A 22,514-nucleotide genomic window follows, 5' to 3' on the forward strand; every position below is an offset into this window, starting at 1 on the left:
AAACACACTTTCCACCGAATGAGCACCTAAATAAATCCAAATAAAGAATATAAACTACTTACTAAATAAACAAAACAAATATACTAGAACATTCATCATAAAAATCTTAACTCACTCATGGTACTTTGTTTGCAAAGCAGGCCTACACAGCACTTCAATAATAGCTCAGTCAGCAGCATCTCTGACGACATCTGAACATCTTTTGTGTCTCACCTTTTACCTGTCTTAGGCTCCACCTTTTGTATAATTGGCCCAAACCATTGTCCCAAAATATACATTCCCAATTAATTGCTGGTGGTGCCAGTTTCCTAGATAGAACATATTTTAAAAACAGTACAATATCAATACAAATATTTTTAAAATACCAGCTAACTCAACCCTTAACGAAAAACAAAACAAATAATTCCTAATATCCCCCTTTACTCAATACCATTTAGAACTTCCCATGAAAAAGGCATAACCTCCCAGTTACAGCTCCACACACCTGGCTCTAAGAACAGCTGACTGGAGCAGGTGTTGTTAAATTGGTCTGTTCTTCCCCTCTGAAAAGCCATGCTGGGAGTGATCAGGTAGCTGAAAACCCTTAACTTACAGAGAACCTTCCAGAGAAATAAATGGAACCTGAAGACTGCATAAGTACCACTCAAACGGAGTTTGCTGAATGATGTCAGACTCGGTGGTAGGGTGACCCTGCGTGTGTGTATGCAGGTGCTGGCCTCACGCCAGCCAGATCCCCCTCTCTGGTTCCGCAGGTGTTTAATACTTAAACGGGGATGCCCGACGCTCTGCCCGACGCTCTGCCCGACGCTGCCTCCTTAAACATTCAGCAGCTTTCCGAGATGAATAAGTGAACGGGTTTGATGCCAAACGGGTGATTTGCGAAACTGCACAACATGGTCGATCCGACGTCGATACTGGACGCTGATTCTCAAAGATCAATAAATACACAAAAGGGAAGCAGGAGAAAGATGAACACACACACACACACACACAATTACAGAGACGTAATGTTTGTTATTCTGAGACATACCAAAACACTTTGAACTGAAAACTGGCAGAGCCGTTAATACAAAACAATGCCCTGTGGAATCTACAGGTCATCTTAATGCACTCTCAGTTGAGGCAGGGTGTGAAATTCGGACCCTTGCGTAGCATTCCAGGGAGATGTAATAAAACTCAGCAGGTCACCTTCACTTAGTGACACAGCACACCAGGGCTCGGTTTAACAGGAGTGATGATATCTTCTAGCAGAGCATCCATCACAGAGAGGCATAAGGCACCTCGGATGGTTTCAGCGGACCTGCGGCTCAATATAAGAACAAACTTTACTGAGCAAACATGCCATTTTTGTCTTTTCAGAACAAGCCCATAAAATGCATCTCCACCTCCACTGATAACTGATCCACCGTATTCAGAATCAGCACTTATGAGATGACTAACAACAATATTGGTGTTAATAAATGAATGACTTCAGCTTCATCTCTACCACATTGCCAAATGAAGCCCCTCTCACCATCATCTGCTACGGAGGAAGACTCACAATGTGCCACATTGACATCCTTCAGCATAGATATTCCTGTAAAATAAACAAACAATGCTTTGGGGTTGATGGAAGCACAAGAAGAAATGTCTCCCTGGTGTCAGGAAACGGCTTTCACTTCAGACGGCCATAGATCATGAGCTTTTTGCTGTGGACAGCCATAAATCACGAGCTCTCTCTTACCCCTATAAGGGAGCCCAGCAGCCTCTCATGGGGAGCACCGTGGCAACACTTTAAAAGGCTGTCTCCAGTGCTTGTGTGAACAAACACTGACCCTCCCTAGCGACCGCTGCTCTTGACAAACAACAGGAACTGGGGACGTTTTCATGGCCATCTGATACGTGGCTCCAGAGCCAAGTAAACCCGAACTCCGAGCGGCTGACCCGGAGACGGCAAGGGAGCTGAGGAAACACGTCATCCTGCTCCATCGTCCACGGCTGTGTGGTTGGCTGTGTGGCTGTCTGCGTGGTTAGCCCATATGGAGGCCGATGAGGTCATTAGGTTTGGGTCATCTGGGGTCACTGATTGGACACATGGCAATGTGATGGTTCATCTGGTACTCCTGTTCACAGTCATGTGATGCCATGCAACTTTCACTGGCCTCTACATATGTGTGTGTGTGTGTGTGTGTGTCATTGGTGGGTGGGTCCTTCTTTTTCAACTTTTGAGAAATTATGTCAAAATAAGCTGTGCTACATTCACAACACGTGTGTTATACAAATGAATTAAATATCAAAAAACCAGAAGCAGCTCTGTTTGCCTGATGTACCACAGGCTCCAGTCATTGGAAGGTTCCTCGTGCTGCACCAATCAAAGGGCTGTGGGCTCTGCATGCTGTGCCAATCACACAAACACAAACTCCCTCTAGAACTACAACTCCCTTCGGCACTGGACAGCACCCAAAGGTGCAGTGGTAACAACACTAAGTCCTTGTGCATTCAGAAACATTACACAAACAAACTCATCATAGAATTTTTTTTTTACTCAACAGAAGAGAAAGATTTATGCCATTAGAGAAGCTAAGACCATTCAAAGTGGGGGGGAGGGGGTTGCCTATAAAGAAGGGACTGCATGCATCTCCCAAACAGGACCCAGCTCCAAGTGTGGCGGGTCGTACAAGTTCAAAGGGACCTGACACTCTATAAAAACGACAAACAGAGGTCTGGACAAGGGGGGCGAAGAGCATCCGAAAAAAAGTGTTCACACATGCACACATACACTCACTCAGTCACGTGCTGCAGGCAATATGATCAAACAACCAAAACATGGAGCTACAAAGACTTGAAGGAAGTGACATCTCATGTGTTTTGCATGGTGGTTTGTCTCACATTGGAGTTGGGGTTAATATGAGAAGCTATGAACTGAAATGAGAATTTTACCAGCACGTTTTTTCTTCCCTTTCTCTCAGTCAAGCAAAAGCAGAGAACAACAAAAGAGAGCTCACGTGAGTGAGGCATACTCCGCCAGACTGTAAACATCTTCGTCCTGCGCTCATGTAGCCCAGCAACAAATCAACTAAGGGCTCAGCAGATACAAACCAGCATGTGTTAAACAACAGCTGCAAACCCACAAATTCACAATTGTTTTTTCTCGAATACGCAAAGTCCCATGCAAAGTCCAAACAACCAGTTAAAGAAATGTAACCCATTCAGTTAATTGAGCTAATTCAAACTCATATTGGGTAATCAGTTCCAGAAATTATGTGTGAGCCTAGTAAATACATAAAAAATGTGTGTTTGTGTGTGTGTACCTGTAAGCCATGCCGGTCCTGGCTTGCACCGAGTCCTGCAGTGAGAGTGCGTGTGTGCTGAGGAACTCCTCCAGATGTTTTAGCTCCAGGTGTGCTTTGGTGCGGTAGCTGCCCCAGGACATCTCGGAGGGGCGTTTCCTGCCCTCAGAGCACTGCCCGCTGTGCAGCTGCCCACGCTCCAGGCTCATCTTCGCCCCCACCCTCAGCTTTGGGATGTTGGAGCATGGTGCTTTACACAAGTACATGGTGCCCTCCGAGCTTCCTGGAGCAGCTCCCACCTGTACCTTCACAAAGGTGCTCTGATCAGGCCCTCAGTGGGATCCAATCTTCACCGACACTTCTGAACGTGCCAAAGAGAAACCCCGAAGAGATCTCCCGTCCTCCAGACTCACCAGAATAAACAGTTTATTTCTCTCCCCAGAAGTCCAGAAACTATTGCAGTAAGGTGACAGTAGCCACGTAGTTAACCTCTCTTTCTCGCTCTCTTGTTCTGTCCTCTTTTCAAGTACAAGTTCTCCTGGTTAGATTGGCTTGGTTCAGTTTCACTCTTCAATAAACACTATGGGAATCTGGGACATATTTCCCTCCCTCTCTCACTCTCTCTCTCTCTCTCTCTCTCTCCCGCTTCTCCATCCCTCCCCTTTCTCTCTCCCCCCTCCATCTCTCTCACTCCACCTCTCTCTTTCATCCACCGCTCTTGCACTTTTTCCATTATTTTTTTCTTGCCTCCTACGTGAGCCGCTGTGACCTCTGACCCCTGGCAAGTGATGGGACTCCAGTAATGTCTAATCCAGTGACTTATGTGAATGTATTGTAGGAATTGTGTCCCATATTGAGAGCTCTCAGCAGGAGCACGCATCACAGGACAACCTATCACAGGAGCACCTATCACACTCCACATCTCTAAGATTCTCTGGAAAGTTTCCAAGTCTTACATGTTCAAAAACATAGGAGGTCATACACAGTCAGATGCACCTAAACAAAACAAAGGCACACTGAAACACACAGTCACGTTAGCGGTTCAGCACTTTCCTGAGACAAAGTACTTCACAGACAGATACACACACACACACACTCAGATGCACACGTATGCACACACATGCACTCACCCCCCCCCCCCCCCCCCCCACACACACACACACACACACACACATACACTCACACACTCTGGATGGACAGCTGTGTCCACAGGCCAATATCAGAGGTTAAAATGGAACAAGTGATGTGAACTTCTACATTAACGTCAGCGGAGACTACAGCAATGCGTTTGTTAATGTTATTTTTAGCTGACAGACAGGGACACGTTTTCATGCTCAGAGGACTTTTTCTGTAATGCCAGACAGATACAGATCTGTTTTTGATCTTCTGACTTAGACAAACAGCCTCTGCCTTACACAAACAGCTATTTGCTGCCAAAATCCATTACTCTCATAGGCCGTGTGGCCAGTGCAGTGAAGTCTCCCTCCTTAACACGTCCAGGTGTGGAAACCATGGCTGACCTTGACTGAACAGTGTGGAGTGAAGAACAAATGCTGCTCTGCACATTTCACACATGCCACTCACGTGAACCAGCAGCAACACCCCCCTCCTCCCACACACACGCACGCACGCACACACACACACACGCACACGCACACGCACATGCACACACACACGCACGCACACACACACACACACACACGCACGCACGCACGCACGCACACACACACACACACACACACACACACACACACACACACACACACACACACACACACACACACACACACACAGGCACAGACACACAGGCACAGACACACAGGCACACACACACACTCCTGAATAATGAGTTTTGATTGGTATTGCTAACCTAATATTGCACAGATAGCAGCCTGCGGTATTCTCAAAGGGAAAACTCTGGGTAAGATGATTGTTCAGCCCTGCTGCCTCCTCCCGACAGCTGTGGGATCATTTCACACACGGCGCAGGAAGAAGAATGCGACCCGTTAGTATGTTCGTTCTCTTGGCAGTAGAGTTTCTGGGTCATGGCCTCCAGCATGATGGCACACAAGAGCAGTGCACATTTTAAAAGAGCCCTCCTTAATCACGTCACTTCACCAGAGAACAAAAAGGGTCAGATAACCAATTAATCAAAGACATATTAAGGCCTATTAACGCAAATCACTATTGTAGATTTTCTGGGGGTTTTATTATTTTTTTTTTTACTTTCTTTTTTGTTTTCAGTCCTTCATGGTTTGACTCCTATTAATCTTATTTTGTGGATTGGACTACGTTGTTGTTGATGAATGATACATCTGAAACAGCTTATTACAGTAATGTACATAATATTTTGACTTTCTAAACACACACGGACTGAGCTGAGCAGTGGGTCTGGGTTATGGGCATTTCTGTAGTCTTGTCTTCTACCCCTGCTGCCATCATCCATTCGTCTACCACCAATGCTAACTCTAAAGCTAACACTGCTTCATTTGCAGGGCAGGTGTGAAGCACCACAAAGCCTCGGTGTGGATCCTCGCAAAGGCAGCGAAATGTATGCTGAAAGAACCGCAAGTGCCATTCAGCCTGAACACACCAGTAGAACCACAGGGCCTCAGCCTGCAGACACAGCATGCACCCGCAGAACAGAGGACGACTCCATCGACGGCATGAAATGTCAGAAACAGAAAAGAGTTTGATGTAAGAAAATCACAGTCTCGGAGTTGGTTGCAAAGCTGCCAACAGAAAGTCATCAAGAATGCTGGCGGGCTCAGCGAAGTGGATTATTGAGCATGTGGGCTAGAATGACATGAGTTCGCTGGAGTCTGAGTTATTAAACACAGACTTTAATAACCTCTTCAACACAATGAGCAAGCGCAACGTTCAAACATTTATCAGTGTTCCTGCCTGCATGGAGAACAAATATATTCTCAAGGCTACTTGAATTAAAATCTACACAAAAGCCGTAGGACAGCAACTTTATTGGCAACTTTAACCTGTAATTTGGGAAGAAATGGACTGCACACAAACACGAGAGGTGCCAAAACTCTAACAGAGAACTTCATTTTCTCTGTGTGCAATTGATCCATCCCCATTAGTGGAGACGCATTGGCACAAACACCCAAACACTTCACTACATCAGTGTATTTTATCACTCCAGACCTACAACATCTTCTCCCACCATGGATGCCCTGACGGAGCTGCAGACCTTGCATGAGAGCCACCATGATGAATGTGGCATTCTCGGAATGCTACAACCCTGTGAGGACAAGGCTGTCACTTTCCTTGACAGCCAGACCCAGCTCCACCTCCACCCAGCTCCTCCTCCACCCAGCTCCTCCTCCACCCAGCTCCACCTCCACCCAGCTCCACCTCCACCCAGCTCCTCCTCCACCCAGCTCCACCTCCACCCAGCTCCACCTCCACCCAGCTCCTCCTCCACCCAGCTCCACCTCCACCCAGCTCCACCTCCACCCACATTTGCTGCCTCTTCTCTACTTCCCTCCATCAGACCTTCTCCTGAGAAGCACGAGTAGCTCAAAGAAAGAGAAACACTCCTCACCCAGAACAGCTTCATCTCTGAGCCTCTCTCACCATCATCTGCAATGGAGGAAGACTCACAGTGTGCCACATTGACACCCTTCAGGTTCCTGCTGTAACATGAAGGACATTAGCAGTAGATGTTTTCAAAAGAAGCTTGAACCCAGTATCCCTGTAATCCCTCACGTCCCAGTGCTCATCAGAAACAGGAAAAACAAGGAGTAACTAAAACACATAGACGAGCAACCGACTGACTTCTAGAAGAATGATTGGTGATGTTTGTCCATCTCTACAGATAACCCTCCTCATCCTCATCAACTTCCTCGTCCACCTGGGCAGGTGTCAGAGTATCAGGAGGAGCAGGCTACAACTTCATTCAACTACCACTTCAAAGGGCAATGCCAATAACCGTCAAGTCCATTCAGCTTGTCTAAGGGCTGCATCAGCATCTCTACAGCAGGAAGAGGCTTCAGCAACGTCCTGCAGTCCTGCAAAAGCCACGGGACACAAAGCAGGGGTAAAAGTGGTGAGGGGGTTTATTAGTAATTAGAAACGCACCGCGTCTCAGGAGAAGGATTAGGAAGCGTGGAGCAGACTCCTGTGGAAACAAGCTCGCAGCATGCTGCATGCCATCCGTCAGTAAACCAGCTGCCGCATGCTACTCGAAGCACGCGAGAGGGGGACGCGTCTGGGACATCCACACGAGGACAGGTGACTGTGCTAGCCACGCACCCCCCAACAGAAACACCACGCTCTAAAATTAAACGTCAAAGCTTTAGCATGCTCAAATGTCACAAGGCTAATCTCATTATCCATACCTCTCGGAAACAGACAGACACACAGACAGACAGATGAAATGAATGAAGCAATCATCTATAATTATACTGGCATCAGAATCAGTCCCCTCACTATACTGGTCATAAGCGACTGTTTCTCAGACACACTTAACACACACTAACACCTCAGTCTCAGGATCAGAGAACCTCAACAAACCTGATTAGAATGAACCAAATTGCCACACACCTAACTAAAAAATTTGTCATTCATTGGGAATGTCAAAGTAAATCCCAAAGTACAATGCAATATTATCTGGCCCTAAAAAGGTAGCCACCGTGACTGGAAAGAGAGAGTTGGAGAGATGGAGAGAGGGAGAAATGGGGAGAAAAAGAGAAACATGGATGACAATGGCAGTGCGTGTGAGCAGCTCAGGGTTAAAGCTGCTGCCCCAACCAGAGAGAACCACTAAACCACTACATCTAAAGACTAAGATCTCCTTTTACATCTATAGTAACATGTTTACACAGACAGACCGAGCCTTATCCTAAATCAGCAGTGCCAGATTTGAAAATACTTCACACCAACATAAAAAGACTAGAAGAATAACCCAGCGGCTGTAGTATCATAACGTCAGAGCAGTGGAGCATCTCTGTGCTCTAATAGCAGACCACTGTGGATCTGTACCTACAGTCACAGCATATACAGTGAGAGGCAGCACCAGGGTGCATCCTTGCAGGCACAGTGGCTGAATGGAGCAGCTCCACAGATACCACGAGGCTTGGCACCTACACATGGAAACTGAGAAAAGCATGGTCGTCTTTGGTAAACGACCCTTCACCACCACAGGCACCGCCTGCTAAAGCCTGCAGGTGCGGCCTCGTCGGCGTGAGCTCACCGGTAGGGCATCCCTGTCTGGAAGGCCACGCCATTCTCACTGTCTCTGCCCCACAGCTTCAGGTACCAGCTGGTCTCCATCTCTCTAATCAGCGTTGCCTTGCGGGTGCGCGTCTGTGCCGCCTGCTGGCTGTGTCGTCGGGCTTCGCGTCCCGTGTCCTGGCTCCCACGCTGGGTCCTCTGCGATTGCCTGCGGGCCCTCGCTGCCTCATCTGGGGGCCCGTGGCCCGCCGTGCTGCTTGGAGCAGTAATCATGGTTGACGAGGAAGCCACCGGCACCACCAGCAGCTAAGGCAGTATGGAGAAGAACCTGCTGCCGTCACACAGCACAAGACAGTCAGCCCAAGACACGGAGTCTTAGGCGCCTTGTCTCTCCTCTTGCTGCCTCCCTCTGCTACTCTTCCTCTCTGTATCGGTGTCTGATCCTCACTCTGACTCGTTCTTATAGGCTTCGCTTGTCCTCAGGCTGAAACCGGATCTGTCTGCAGACCAGGGACGGTGTTTAGGACAGTGCTGTATCCTGGGGGTGAAAGTGTGGCTTCCTATGCTGTCCCAACACCTAGACTGACCCACTGACCAGACCCTGGGTTCCCCACTTAACACAGATTCCTTGATAGGGTCGTAGGAGCACCAGTGGAGTCTCAGTTACCAAGACATGCAAAAGAGGCACACACACATACACACGTTCATGCCAAAACATGCTCAAAGGCTCAGACAGTGTTGAGCCGGTGCTCAACGTGCCGAGCAGGCCCTCTTCACTGGTCCTCATGTCTCATGGTCCAAAGGTCTGTCACCTGGTCCAAAGGTATCACATGGTCTACCCTGCAGCTATGTCCTCTGCTGCGGTTCTCACACCATGTGCTAAACATGACAACAATGCCCACTCACACACACACACAAGCACACATCTCCTGCAGAAATTCCAGAGGACTCAACGAGATAAATGATCTCAACATAAACCTCCTGAGTACGTTAATTTGCAGTGCAAGGGCACGAGTGACTGGTTAAGTTTTCCAGCTTTCTCCTCTATGATTGGTCCATTGAGAGTCTCCACTAGCCACCCTCTGTGGACAAAGTTGTATATAATAAGCTTGGTGGCATTAAAACGTTTTCACGTGAACACGAAGGGAGGTGTTTCCATGCTCCAATGCTCTGCTGAGGAGGGAGCTAACACAACAGCTGCACTGGCATAGGTCCTGTTAGCAATTATCTTCACCAAAAATACACACACACAGTTACACACACACACACTTTTGCAACTTGCTTGAATACAGAATGAAAATGAGTGAAAAATGAATTCATATACTAATAAAGAGATTTAGGGAAAAGGAAAAGGACTAGGCATTAGGCAGCTCTGTCTTGGTGTCTCAAATGTAAATAATAACTTGTTCTTAATGGTAATTTAAACTGAAAAATAAATGTATTTAAGTGTACTCTGACATTTGTGCAGTTCTATACCCAGCCAGAGCATGTCCCCACACCGAGAACATTTGACTCAAGTAAACGTAATGTGTATAGAATTCAAGAAAAGCATAGTGGAACACAGAGAAAAAACCGGCCACAAGACCTGGGGATGAGACCCGGGGACGAGACTCGGCCATGGTGTGACTGAGCTGCAGTAGCTTTATGAATGAACAGTGACTCCAGAATGAAATGGACACCTCAGCCAGTTTCAGCACCCATATGACCTTTGCCCCTGTGTGTCACTTTCCCAAATATGACCGCTATGTGAGGTTGAATAATTCACGCTGGTAACGGTTATCTGCGAGCAGACGCTCAGAGGCACAGCACACGAGAGGGGGTTATAGGTTTGGAGCTGGTTCGTGGGATGGAAAGACGCCGATCGGATAAACAGAGATGGACACCAGAGACTGGCACGAGAGTCCGCAGGTGACAGGAGGGAAACCGAAACGCCAGCAGGTCAGTCCCTACCCTGGCAACACGGGCGAGAACTCGTCACCCGGGTCGTCAGCCAAGTGATCCTGTCGATCTGCTGGCAAGAGTGACATGAGTAGAGCAGGCAAACACGGTTCTTCAAACATCAGGGTGTCACCTCACTGATACACACCGACATGCCGGGAGGTCACATTCACCCTTTGTCACGTTCACCCTCTCTCACGTTTACCCTCCTGCATGACCGTCAATGAGGAAAGAGATAAACTAGAAGTAATGCCAGATCTATAGAAGCTTAGGAACTCACTGTACACAAGGGAAACATGTACTCATCTCTCTCTGGCTCCCTAGCCCTGTGCAACCACCCTGATATGATCCCCAAAGTCCCTCATCTTCCATGTTTGTGCACATAACAGCTTTGAGAGTGATTGGGAATATGGCTGGAACACACACACACACACACATCTACCATTGCTAATGAAAATCAGAGTGAAAGGAATAATTAAATATAGGCCTGGTTTTCTAGTGAGGGTTTAACAGTTACAGTTTTTCTCAGTCGGTTTGGTTCATTTCTCAGATCAGAATTGAAATTCTCAAAACAGTTCATTCAGTCTCCACATCTCCTTGTCACTTGTGCACATCATAATTGAATTTCTCCTTGTGTTTAACATTTTCCAAATGCTTTTGTACATATTGCAAATGGAAATGGGCAGTTGTCTGTTGTTTTTTACATTATGTGTTGCTTATGTCATGTTTATCAAAATGTGTTGTATGGATTGGCTGTTGAATTGTCTTACCCTCCCAAACATTTAGTCTTTAGGTCATCGCCTAGGTCATTATATGCAAAAGTGCTGAACATGTTGTCATAATCTCTACGGCATCATTTTACATTTATTTAGTTAATTTTTTTGTTACATTTTGGTAATTTATCCTAATTTGATTAAATTGTTTGCAAGTGAACATTCAGTTACAGTAAGAAAGGGAATTGGTGAAGGCTTAGATCAACCAATGGTCTCAACCACAGGTCAGAGGTGCGTCTCATGAACCTTTACTGTAATTGGCAAACATTTATAGACGCTAAACACGGCAGTATCACAAATGTAGGTGTAGATGGGTAAGACTGTGTGGTGTAAGGCTGAGGGGACAAAACAGTGAAATACAGTAAGGGCAACAATTGTGGACCTTGTTTTACATGTAAGTCATGGTCTCACAATGGCTGAAGCTGGTTGCTGGGTGCAGCCGAATATTGGAAGATCAACTGTGTCTTCAATCATTCAAACATTTCATAGAGAAAACATGTATGTACTGTAATTCAGAAATGTGCTCTCTGCTGTAATGCTGCACATTGACATACTTTCTGACATGTTATTCTTTTTTTTTTTTTTGCATTTTTGCATTCTTATACCATATAGGATATCAAGACTAGCTCATAGTGGTAGCAGAGGTTCAATTTTCACACAGCAAGAGGAGGCTGTATGTGCTCAGGTTGTTTTGAATGTGTAGAATAAGTTTCTAATTTTGCAGTTTTTCCAGTCAGTTGTCTGTCTTTTCTGAATTTCAGTCAGTGTTATTGTCAACAAATTGCAGTGCGAACAATACCGTCAAACAATATTGCTGTACAAATTTGATTCCAGTCCAATTTCTTGCTATCAGTCTCCCACATACAGTCATGTGTAACTGTGTTCCATCTGTAGTTTTGTGTGTATGTGTGTACCATGTATTTGATATACCACAGAATGTGCAGCGTTCTTGAAATCAAAAGCTTAGCTAGTTTCCATCAGAATATACAGTCTACAATGACTGTGACTTATAGTTGCACTGACAACATGACTAAGTATTTTGACTGCCTTGTTCATAGGCAATGGCACACAGACTAGATATTCTGATGGCACTGACAAATCGACTGACCTAAATATTTGATTTTGGGGCAAAAACAAAGAATTTTGAGTGAAGTATGTGATTTTGCCGGTATTTCATTGAGTTTTGCTGTTTGCACTAACTGTTTTGAGAAATGCACTAGTTGTGATGCCAATATAAAGCATGATGTGAGAAATGAACCAAACCGACTGGGAAAAACTGTAATTTCTGACACTCTAATCTACTTAAAATCTGTTCTGAAGAGTGTGGCTCATAAGTGGAAGAGGAGATCACAGCAGATGAGATCAAACAACAGGATGAGATCAAAGAACAGGAGGATGAGATCAAACAACATGAGGAAGAGATCAAAGAACATAAGAAGGAGATCAAATAACTGGAGGAAGTGATCAAATCAGAGACCAAACAACATGAGGTTGAGATCAAAGAACAGGATGAGGTGATCAAAGAACAGGAGGAGATCAAAGAACAGGATGAGGAAATCAAAGAACAGGAGGAGGAGATCAAGTAACAGCAGGATGAGACCAAACAACATGAGGAGGAGATCAAAGAACATGAGGAGGAGATCAAAGAACAGGAGGATGAGATCAAACAACATGAGGAGGAGATGAAAAACATGAGAAAGAGATTAAATAACTGGAGGAAGGGATCAAATCAGAGACCAAACAACATGAGGATGAGATCAAAGAACAGGAGGATGAGATCAAAGAACAAGAGGAGGAGATCAAAGAACAGAAGGAAGTGATCAAGTAACAGCAGGATGAGACCAAACAACATGAGGAGGAGATCAAAGAACATGAGGAGGAGATCAAATTACTGGAGGAATCAATCAAATCAGAGACCAAAGATCATGAGGATGAGATCAAAGAACATGAGGAAGATAATAACAGGAGGAAGACATGAAAGCAGAGGAGATCAAAGAACATGAAGAGGAGATAAATGCAGAGGAAGAGATAAAAAACATGAGGAGGAGATCAAATAACAGGAGGAAGAGAGCAAAGCAGAACAGATCAAAGAGCATGAGGAGGAGATCAACAGGAGAAGAAGAAGATGATGAAGAAGAAGAAGACAAAGGAGAAGAAGAAGAAGAAGAAGAAGAAGAAGAGGTGCAGTGCTATGGAGAAAGCGAACCAGGACATTTTCAGCTGTTTGTATATCTGCTCATGGTGCTGTTCTAGGCTGAGATCCTGTCCTGTGTTTCATGGGCAGTTTTTCTTTGTCTGGCACAGAAACAAGACAAAGATGAGAGTAAATCCCCAACACAGCCACCCAATCAAGGGGTCAGGCTGACATACACACACACATATACACTTTGTGTGTCTGGTAACTTAGTGTGGTTGTGGGTTACTGAGTGATCAGCCTTACAAAATTATTTTGATCTCAAGGGTTCTAAATGAACCAAGTGTGAAAGACTTGGATGACAGACAGGACAAAAACATAATGCCCAAGATGAAATGAAGCCTTGCAGAGGTTCTGGTGATGCCTTTGCTGATGACAGCCAAAAAGAACAAGATAAGGGATGGAAACAAAAAAAACAAAGAAAGAACTTGTGCAGAACAGCTCTCCTAGACAGAGAACAGCTCTCATCCACAGAGAACAGCTATAATCCACAGATAACAGCTCTCCTAGACAGAGATCAATTGTCCTAAACAGAGAACAGCTCTCCTAGACACAGAACAGCTATGCTAGACAAAGAACAGCTGTAATCCACAGAGAACAGCTCAACTAGACAGAGAACAGCTCTCCTAGAGAGACAACAGCCATCGTAGACAGGGAACAGCTCTCCTCAATATGCACAAAGTGAAGTTGAAGCTGATGCTCATCCAAGTGAGCTAGAAAGTTTATCAAATGTTCTGTAGGGATACGGTGTTTTCACAAAGACACAAAATTACTAAATGCTGAAATATTAGATCTAATTCAGGAGGATTATGTGCTAAGCAGGATGATCAAATTGATTAATCAATGAGAAAATTAAAGTCCAAGTAGTAGAGAGCAGAAAACAAGGTGCAGTCTATAATCAGATTTCTCTGCTATGAAACCAAAGACAAAATTCCTAGGCCTAGGGAGAAAAGGCAGCGTTTGTGAACAGGAGATCAATATGTTTTGATCGAGACCACCCAGCAGCAGGCCTGCAGAAGCGTGAGGGGCATTCTGAGGAGAAGCAAGTGCTAACAAAGAGAGAGATCTGTGTCCAGTCTCAACCCTAAACCTGCTAAACCACCAGTGTTGGACCAGGACAGGATGCAGATGTAGCAGCCAGGGGAGGAGGAAGCATCTACAGATGTGGAGGACACAAGACCTGCCGATGTGGAGTACTGTGAACGGACGCATGAAAGGACATTAATGTGAATAATGCAAATAACGACATCAAACCTTTGGGGAGTTTTGGTGATCAAAGAATGTTATCACAGGACCGGTTATAATCGTTAACGAAAACGAACAAAAAAACGAAAACGAATATTGAAAATATTTTGTTAACTGAAAAATTATTTTATTAAAAAAACGATAAATAACTGTAACTATATTACATGTTTAGAAAACTAACCAAAACGTTTTGAAATTATAGATAGGATACCCTTCGTTTTTGTGTTTGTCAATTTATTTATAAGTCTTGTGGACTGATATGAAATCGATTTTTTTTCACTAGAAGTTTTATATTAGCTGGCAGAAGCGTACGGAACCTCATGGTCCGTCACGTCTCTTGCAAAATTATGACAACAAAAGTTGGGAGAAAACGGTGAGTCCTGTATCGGATTTTTTAATATGACTACGAGAAAGACTACATGTCTTGTAGTGGAAACAGGTGGTAAAATACATAGTTCTCAAGAGGAAAAACCCCACGAATCTCAAAGCTCATAGAAGAGGGCTAACTGTCAGTTCCTTGACAAGCTAATCTCTGAGTAGCTCTGCCGAAAGAGAAGCACCATCCCAGCTAGGTAGCACCGGGAAGGAGAACCATAATGGACCGTTTTCACCAGTGACCAAATAGCTGCTGGTTAGTTAATATGTTGGAAAACCGCAAGCGGGCGGATGCACTAGTTAATGTGTTGAGACTGAATGTCAACACGCAGTGGTGGACTTACCAATTTGGGGGCTCAAGGCAAATTTAGCTAGGGGGCCCATTAACATTAATATGCGAGCCTGGTTTATACTTTCGCGAGTGACCGTAGCGTGTGACTCCGCCCACCTCGCGCGACCCTGCGCAAACGGTGGAAGCTTTTACTTTAAACGATATGTGGTAGTATAAAGAAACACCCCTCAATAACGGGAAGGAACATTTACCTGACCAATTTTAATGTTGCTTTGTGTTTGAGGTTTGAAAGTGTTGGAATTTAGGCTAAAATACTTGAAAATGCTTGAAATTGTAACTACTTTGTTTCACAACATATAGGCCTATCTGTCTGACTGAACAGTTCTCTTGTATTACGTTACCAAATACGAGCCTCTTGTTGATATGTAAAGGAGATTTATATACATACATAAAATCCATGTTGGATTCTTCTAGTACAGGGGTGCCCAATACGTTGATCGCAATCTATTGGTCGATCGCAAAGGAAGTGTGGGTACATCGCATGACATTAAAAAGTAGGGGATGAATGACAGGCTATCGTCCATCTGCACTGACAGTTGCCTTTTGATTGACATACAGGGTAGCCAATCTGACGTCTGAACTTCTGACCACTTACGCATGTGCGCTAAACTGCGCTAACTTGTTCAGTTACCTTGCTGCGTAGCTAGCCTCCAATTTAAACTAAAAACAACAAAGCATATAAAAATGAGTGCCGTAGCTGGTGCTAGTAAGAAGCCTAAAACCTATGGAGCTTTTTTAGTGTCACCAGAACCTGAACCTGAAATCATTATTACTTGAAAAAACAGTCTGTAAAATTAATTCAGGTATGCAAAAAGTCAAGTTAAAATTCAGGTTCAGGTCGAAATTCAGGTTCGGGTCGAAATTCAGGTTCAGGTCAAAATTCAGGTTCGGGTCGAAATTCAGGTTCAGGTTGAAATTCAGGTTCAGGTTGAAATTTGTGTCGGGAATGCATCCGGGATACTTAGGATGAGCAAACAATCTCAGAGCTAATCCAACTGCATCTGGCCAATCACAAAACATATCAGAGGTCATTGGGAGGCGCGTCTTTCTGCTAAATTTCCTGTAAGGGTGCGGTCCCTGTTTGGCGTGTAAGTAGCATGTAAGCAGCACGAAAGTGACCACTGTGCCACCCAGAAATGGCACCTTGTGGCAGCTGCCACATAATCGTGGCACTTAGTGTGACCAGTGCTGCGTGACTGTGGCCTCCGTTGTCCATAAACGCCGCTTGCCTCTGCTGACAGACATCTAAAGAGTCTTTTGGGTGACTCTGTGTATTGGCCACTCGCTTAAATAATCCCGACGAGCTCCAAATAGCCATTTGTTGCATTTGTTGAAATAAAGATGGTTCATAACTTTTGTTTGAAAATTATGTTGAGTGAAAGATACTAGCAGCTAGACATCCAGCTAGACAGCTCTGAATTACTAGTTCAGAATACTGTTTAGCGATAACGTTGAATTAAGATTACAGGAGGCTACGCAAATCTACAGTGGTAGACCAGTAACAACAGCACTGTAAATTTAAAGGATTTATTATTATAGATGTATGGTTATCAGTGAATGTTCCTCCACAACATCAGTGACATATTCAATTAATAATGATTTCAGGTTCAGGTTCTGGTGACACTAAAAAAAGCTCCATAAAAACCTACTACTTCATACAGAATGGGAGAAGGATTTGTTTAACTATGTCATATTCACTATTTCACTGTCATATTCTATGTGTGTTTGCCTCATCTGTAAGTGCGCCGTTGCTATTCCAAACAAAGGAATGTGGAGCAGCATTTTCGGACTGTTCATAAAAACTATCACATTGACTTTCCTCCGAAAAGTGAGCTGAGAAGGAGAAAGGTGAAAGAACTAAAATCCCAGTTGTCCGGACAGCAGTAATTTTACTCACATTTGACCACAAAAGCGAAGGCAGCCACCAAAGCATCATTTCGGGTGAGTCACTTAATTGTTAAAAACAAGAAGTCCTTCCAAGACACAGAGATGATTAAAGACGCATTTGTTGAAGTCGCTGATTCCTTGTTCGGAAATATCTTCAAACTCTCCAGCTATCGAGGAATCAGTGTTGAGGAGTAACAAATTACATGTAACGACGTTATGTAATTTAATTACAAAAAAATTGTAACTATAATTCGTTATAGTTATCATGTTTGTCTGATGTCGTAGTAGTACATCCAGTAGTGTGTTTGTATTCTTATGCCTCGTTTTCTCGTTTCCTTGCTTTCTCTTCTGTTTGTCATGCCCCTGTCCTTAAGTGTTTTCACCTGTGTCTCATTTCACTTCCCTGTTTAGAGTATTTCCCATTGCATACATTCCTGCATACTTGGTTGTCTCCCTGTGTTTTGTCTACTTTGTTTAATAAATTACCTTAAAACCTGCATCTGTGTCACACCCGCCCCATTGAAACGTTACAATAACATATTAGAGGAGGAATTAAACATAAGCTAAATTAACTACAAAAATATCAAAACCTAGACCCACACTGGGTTCGCCACAGGATTCACTACAGGAAATAAGAATCAGGAACAAAAGAGAGGCGCTGCAATACAGTCTCAAAGAGCTAAACAGTCACTGACTCGGCGTGCTCAAGGACCAAAAGACGATACATTCAGGTTGTGGATTACTCTGACTCTCTTTGGACAGGCTCAAGGATTTCACAGCACTGAACAGCCAGACCTGTAAGCATTTATAGGGTGAGGTAAATGAATAACAAGTGTTGTTGTGGAGGTGTGTCTGAGAGCCTACTGTGACAACTCTCCACTTGTACAGTTTATTCTCTTGGTTTGGTTTTCTTTGCTATACCTCCGGGAAAGTACTCTTGAAATTTGGGATGAACCTGAAGATGTGATTTTATGGAAACGTTGATTTGACGCTGAACACCAAAAAAGAAAAACATTACACAAAGTAAGAGTCAGAGCAATAGGACATGAAAATTTGTAAGTAAAATAGATTGAAAGATAGAAAGGCTAGTGTGTGTGCGTGTGTTTGTGTTTGTGTGTGTGTGTGTGTGTGTGTGTGTGTGTGTGTGTGTGTGTGTGTGTGTGTGTGTGTGTGTGTGTGTGTGTGTGTGTGTACTGGCTCACATGCATGAATATCAGGCACCTTGTCGCCAGGCTCTGTGCAGACAGATCCACAGCCGTATCAGATGGTTTTACCTCGGGATCATTTTCATGCTTCCAGCCTGACTGCATGATGACATGCTATCAGTAACAGAGGTTTCACTGCACCACCACAAAGCCACAGGCAGGAACTCCGCCCACAACACCTGCTCTTTATCAGCCAATCAGATGAGCTACAGGTGTGCAACTGATAAATCCTTTCTCTAGGGCAAGGAGCGCATTAAATAAGACACAGCCACGGCAACCAGTGTAACTGAGAAGTCCAGGTATGAGTCAGTACTTCAAATTAGTTTCTTTAAAAATGACAAAAATTATTTTTTTAAGTAATTTCTCAACTTGACATGTTCACTCATTTTTGGCAAATGTTTAAATTCTGATTTATTGAGTTTCAGAATTCATTAAACCAAACATGGAACCTGCCCCTATAACCTACAGACTATTCTGTCTACAGAGTTTGTTTTTCGGTGCAGGAAGCAGTAACCTAGTTAAAGATCCTTCATTTTAGAGTGCCATAGACCTTTATCCAACCATTACGTCAGGTCGCTGCAGCAACCAATACGAGCAAGAGACATTGGGAGAGAAAATAACCATCATTAGCAGCACCCCCTCCTGGACATGAGTGGGTGGGCCCTCATAATGTCCATAACGTGCTCCAAAAAGAAGTCATGATCATCCACTAGAGGAGGACAAGGATGAGGAAGAGGAAGGCTCCTCTCTCAACATGCATTACAACTGTAATAGGTGGGGAAAAAAGCCATAGGTGGGCATAACATAAATGATGACATCCTCCATCAAAATGAAAAAAAAAAAAAAGCATGAACTCCCACATAACAGGCAGGCACAACCTGCCCAGACCCCAAAGATCTGCCACATGAGTAATCTCCATTTCCCATAATGCCGCCAAGGGCCGAGGCTGGTCTGCAGAGCACAGCCAGCACGCAAATAGCCATATTAGTGACAGATTAGTGAGAGAATGGAATAAACATTGTAGTGACAATAGTGAGAGGATATAAAATACTGTAGTGACAATACTGAGAGGATGTAAAACACTGTAGTGAAAATATTGAGAGGATGTAATAAACACTGTAATAACAATAGTGAGAGGATGGAATTAACACTGTAGTAACAATATTGAGGATCGAATAAACACTGTAGTGACAATAGTGAGAGGATGGAATAAACACTGTAGTAACAATAATGAGGATGGAATAATCACTGTAGTGACAATAGTGAGAGGATGGAATAATCACTGTAGCGACAATAGTGAGGATGGAGTAATCACTAGTGACAATAGTGAGAGGATGGAATAAACACTAGTGACAGAGTAGCACACTGTAAAGGGAGCAGGGAGGGGCTGTCAGCCCTTCCACATGAGAAGGCTTTTACTGTCATGCATCGGCCTGTATTTAACTACTGCAATTATACTCTCCGCAGGACTTAAGCCGTCACACGAGTCAGTTAGTGATGTCATGATGGTCCCATAAATAGACCAATAAATATTTAAGATGGCCTACCTGTAGCGCATCATCAGCGCTCTACAGTCACCATGGGCATAACCTGATGAGCCTGTTTCTGTCGCCATCTCATAGCTTCGCCAGTTGTGTGACACACCTGTGGAATTAGTGTGAACCACAGTGACTACAATGAATGTAACACACAGCCCTTTTCATATATTTCATATATTTTCATTGTATTTATATATATATATATAAATTGAACATTCATTCATTCATTCTTTCCTGTGATCTTTCCAGTCAGTCAGATTTATAAGCACAGTACAATGTTGGTGACCATTGTGAAGAGAGATCAACTCACAGTGTGGGATAATTATAAACTGCATCATCTGTGCAGAGAGAGATGAAACACCTAAGGCCTGCAATCAAACGCCGGGCGGTGATTACTCGGCTCCCGCCATGCCTAACGTAATCCATCCGTCTCTGTGGACTGAGCCTTGAGCTATTTTGACTGTGGACACATTACTTAACTTTCAACAGTGTGGGTAAATGCTTATATAAGGAAGGCACACCTCCTGAAGCCAAATTCAGTTTTGCTGGTTGTCATTTGATCAGTTTGGCTAAAGTGCCCTTTGTCAAATAATAGGTTTTAGTGCTTTAAAAACATCAAACTGCATTGGTTTCTCCAATTATACATTCATGTAAAAGTGTTAGTTGTGCAGCCCTTAGATATTAGAACAAATATATAAAAAAGATAAATGACCCAATAATTTAGGTTAGTTAATTCAGTGAACCTGGGTTCTGTGACTTCAAAATGCCGTGACCCACTCGTTGGCACTTGGAAGTGGAAGTGGTGTGAGGCCGATGCGAGACACTTATGTTCTGCGCTTCACACATTCAGTTGTTGGGATGGAGAAGTGTTGGCAGAGGACAGCTTGACTTAGCTCGCATGGATCTTGGCACATGGATCCACTCCTCTTTGACCATAAACCTGTTGGGCCAGGCTGTGACTCCAAACTCCAATAGGACCGTGCTCTTCAATTTGTCCATTACTTCTAGTGAATTATCCTGCAGCCTTGAATAATTAGTGGCACACCCATATCTTGATGAATAAAGTGGTCCAATTAGCCTAAATCCTTTCAATACTGGGGCATCAAGGGATATCAACATCGTATTAATCTCTCTCTTTGAGTTTCTTGTGCATCATACATTCACTTTGTCTTCAGCCCCAGTGTCCAACATATTTCCAACGGCAGTATATGAGGACAAAGCTTAACCTGCACTTTCAACTATACAGTGAATATACAGAGATATATTATATAAAATATTTTGTGTTAGTCTGAATCTAAACTTTGGTGTTTGCCTGTACTGGATTAACCTATGTGAATGGTGATGTCTGCACTGTGTGCACAGGCACGTCCGTTAGGAGAGATCTGTGTGTGATTTTCCTTTACCACCGATATGCTGATGCAGATAGTGTTTTTCATAGACATCTGTCCTCTCTATCACAGTTCCACCACATAACTCAGGACAGAAGGCGGGTTTGGGTTATGGGCATCTTGGTCACATTTATAGTTATTTCAAGGTATTGTTTTGAATGTGGAGGACATACTATGAACTTCTTTCTTTTTTGTGTTGAATTAACATACAGTGTTTGGTATATGTCCATTTGAATACATATGAACAGTGTAAGAGGTCATTCAACTCTGAAGCCGTAATTGGGCACTAGGGATTCTACTGTGATTCGGTTTCTTGGAACACTGCCAGATGAGCTGAATCCTGCACTGTCTGCAAATTGTGTTCATCAAACACATTGACACTCATGTGATGAGCTGAACCAGGTATGTCCAAGTAGGTGGACAAGGCTGCTTCAGAGAGTTCAGGAGTTTCACTGCCAGTCAATGTTAGCGTTGTCTTTCTCTCATACACTCTCACTCTCATGTTGGTCCTGTCTTTGTCTCTCACACACTCTCTCACATCCATGTTAGTGCTGTCTTTCTCTCTCACACACTCTCTCACACCCATGTTAGTGCGGTCTTTCTCACACACACACACACCCACACACACACACTCTCTCAAACCCATGTTAGTGCTGACTTTCTCTCGCACTCACACTTGTGTTAGGACGGTCTTTCTCTCACACACTCTCTCACTCCCTTGTTACTGTTCTTACTCACACACTCTCTCTCAAACTCATGTTAGCAGTACTGTCTTTCTCTCCCACACACTCTCTCACTCCCATGTTAGTGCTGTCTTTCTCTCTCACACACTTTCTCACACCCATGTAGTGGGTAAAGACCCTTCCTTGTAAGATGGGCAACAGCTAGTGTCATCATTTTTCACTTTGCCCAGCTAGATGGCTATACTTGTAATTGATTGATTTTCATTCATTAATATTAATTGGGTTCATACAAGCTTACCTCTGTGAATCAGACCGTTGACGTCTGTCCGTTCTTACTTGGTCAATCCAGGTTTGTGTAGTTAATCTTTCTCTTTGCTGCTACAATTTGATCACACGCCCATACAGACCCACCCACATGTATGCCACACACACATGCGCACACACACACAAACCCTCATCCTCCTCAGGCATGCGAGG

The 22,514-nt window shown here is 44.0% G+C and overlaps 1 protein-coding gene across 3 annotated transcripts in view; it reads right to left on the reverse strand.

Annotated features, from left to right (window-relative positions):
* The window catches only part of kcnab1a (potassium voltage-gated channel subfamily A regulatory beta subunit 1a), a 102,416-nt gene extending 80,036 nt beyond the window's left edge, over nucleotides 1–22,380 (reverse strand). Inside the window, exons 1-2 of one of the 3 annotated variants that reach the window (XM_076994727.1) lie at nucleotides 22,336–22,380; nucleotides 19,976–20,072 (exon numbers count right to left, since the gene is read on the reverse strand). In XM_076994727.1, the coding sequence (XP_076850842.1) occupies nucleotides 19,976–20,043 (68 nt within the window). In that variant the 5' untranslated portion in view covers nucleotides 20,044–20,072; nucleotides 22,336–22,380. Of the gene's footprint in view, nucleotides 1–3,290; nucleotides 3,837–8,478; nucleotides 9,172–19,975; nucleotides 20,073–22,335 lie in introns of those variants that run through there. The other 2 variants (XM_076994724.1, XM_076994725.1) reach the window with 2 other exon arrangements.
* Nucleotides 22,381–22,514: the final 134 nt, after the last annotated feature.

This window comes from Brachyhypopomus gauderio, chromosome 2 (assembly GCF_052324685.1).
Source record: "Brachyhypopomus gauderio isolate BG-103 chromosome 2, BGAUD_0.2, whole genome shotgun sequence".
Lineage (NCBI taxonomy): Eukaryota > Metazoa > Chordata > Actinopteri > Gymnotiformes > Hypopomidae > Brachyhypopomus > Brachyhypopomus gauderio.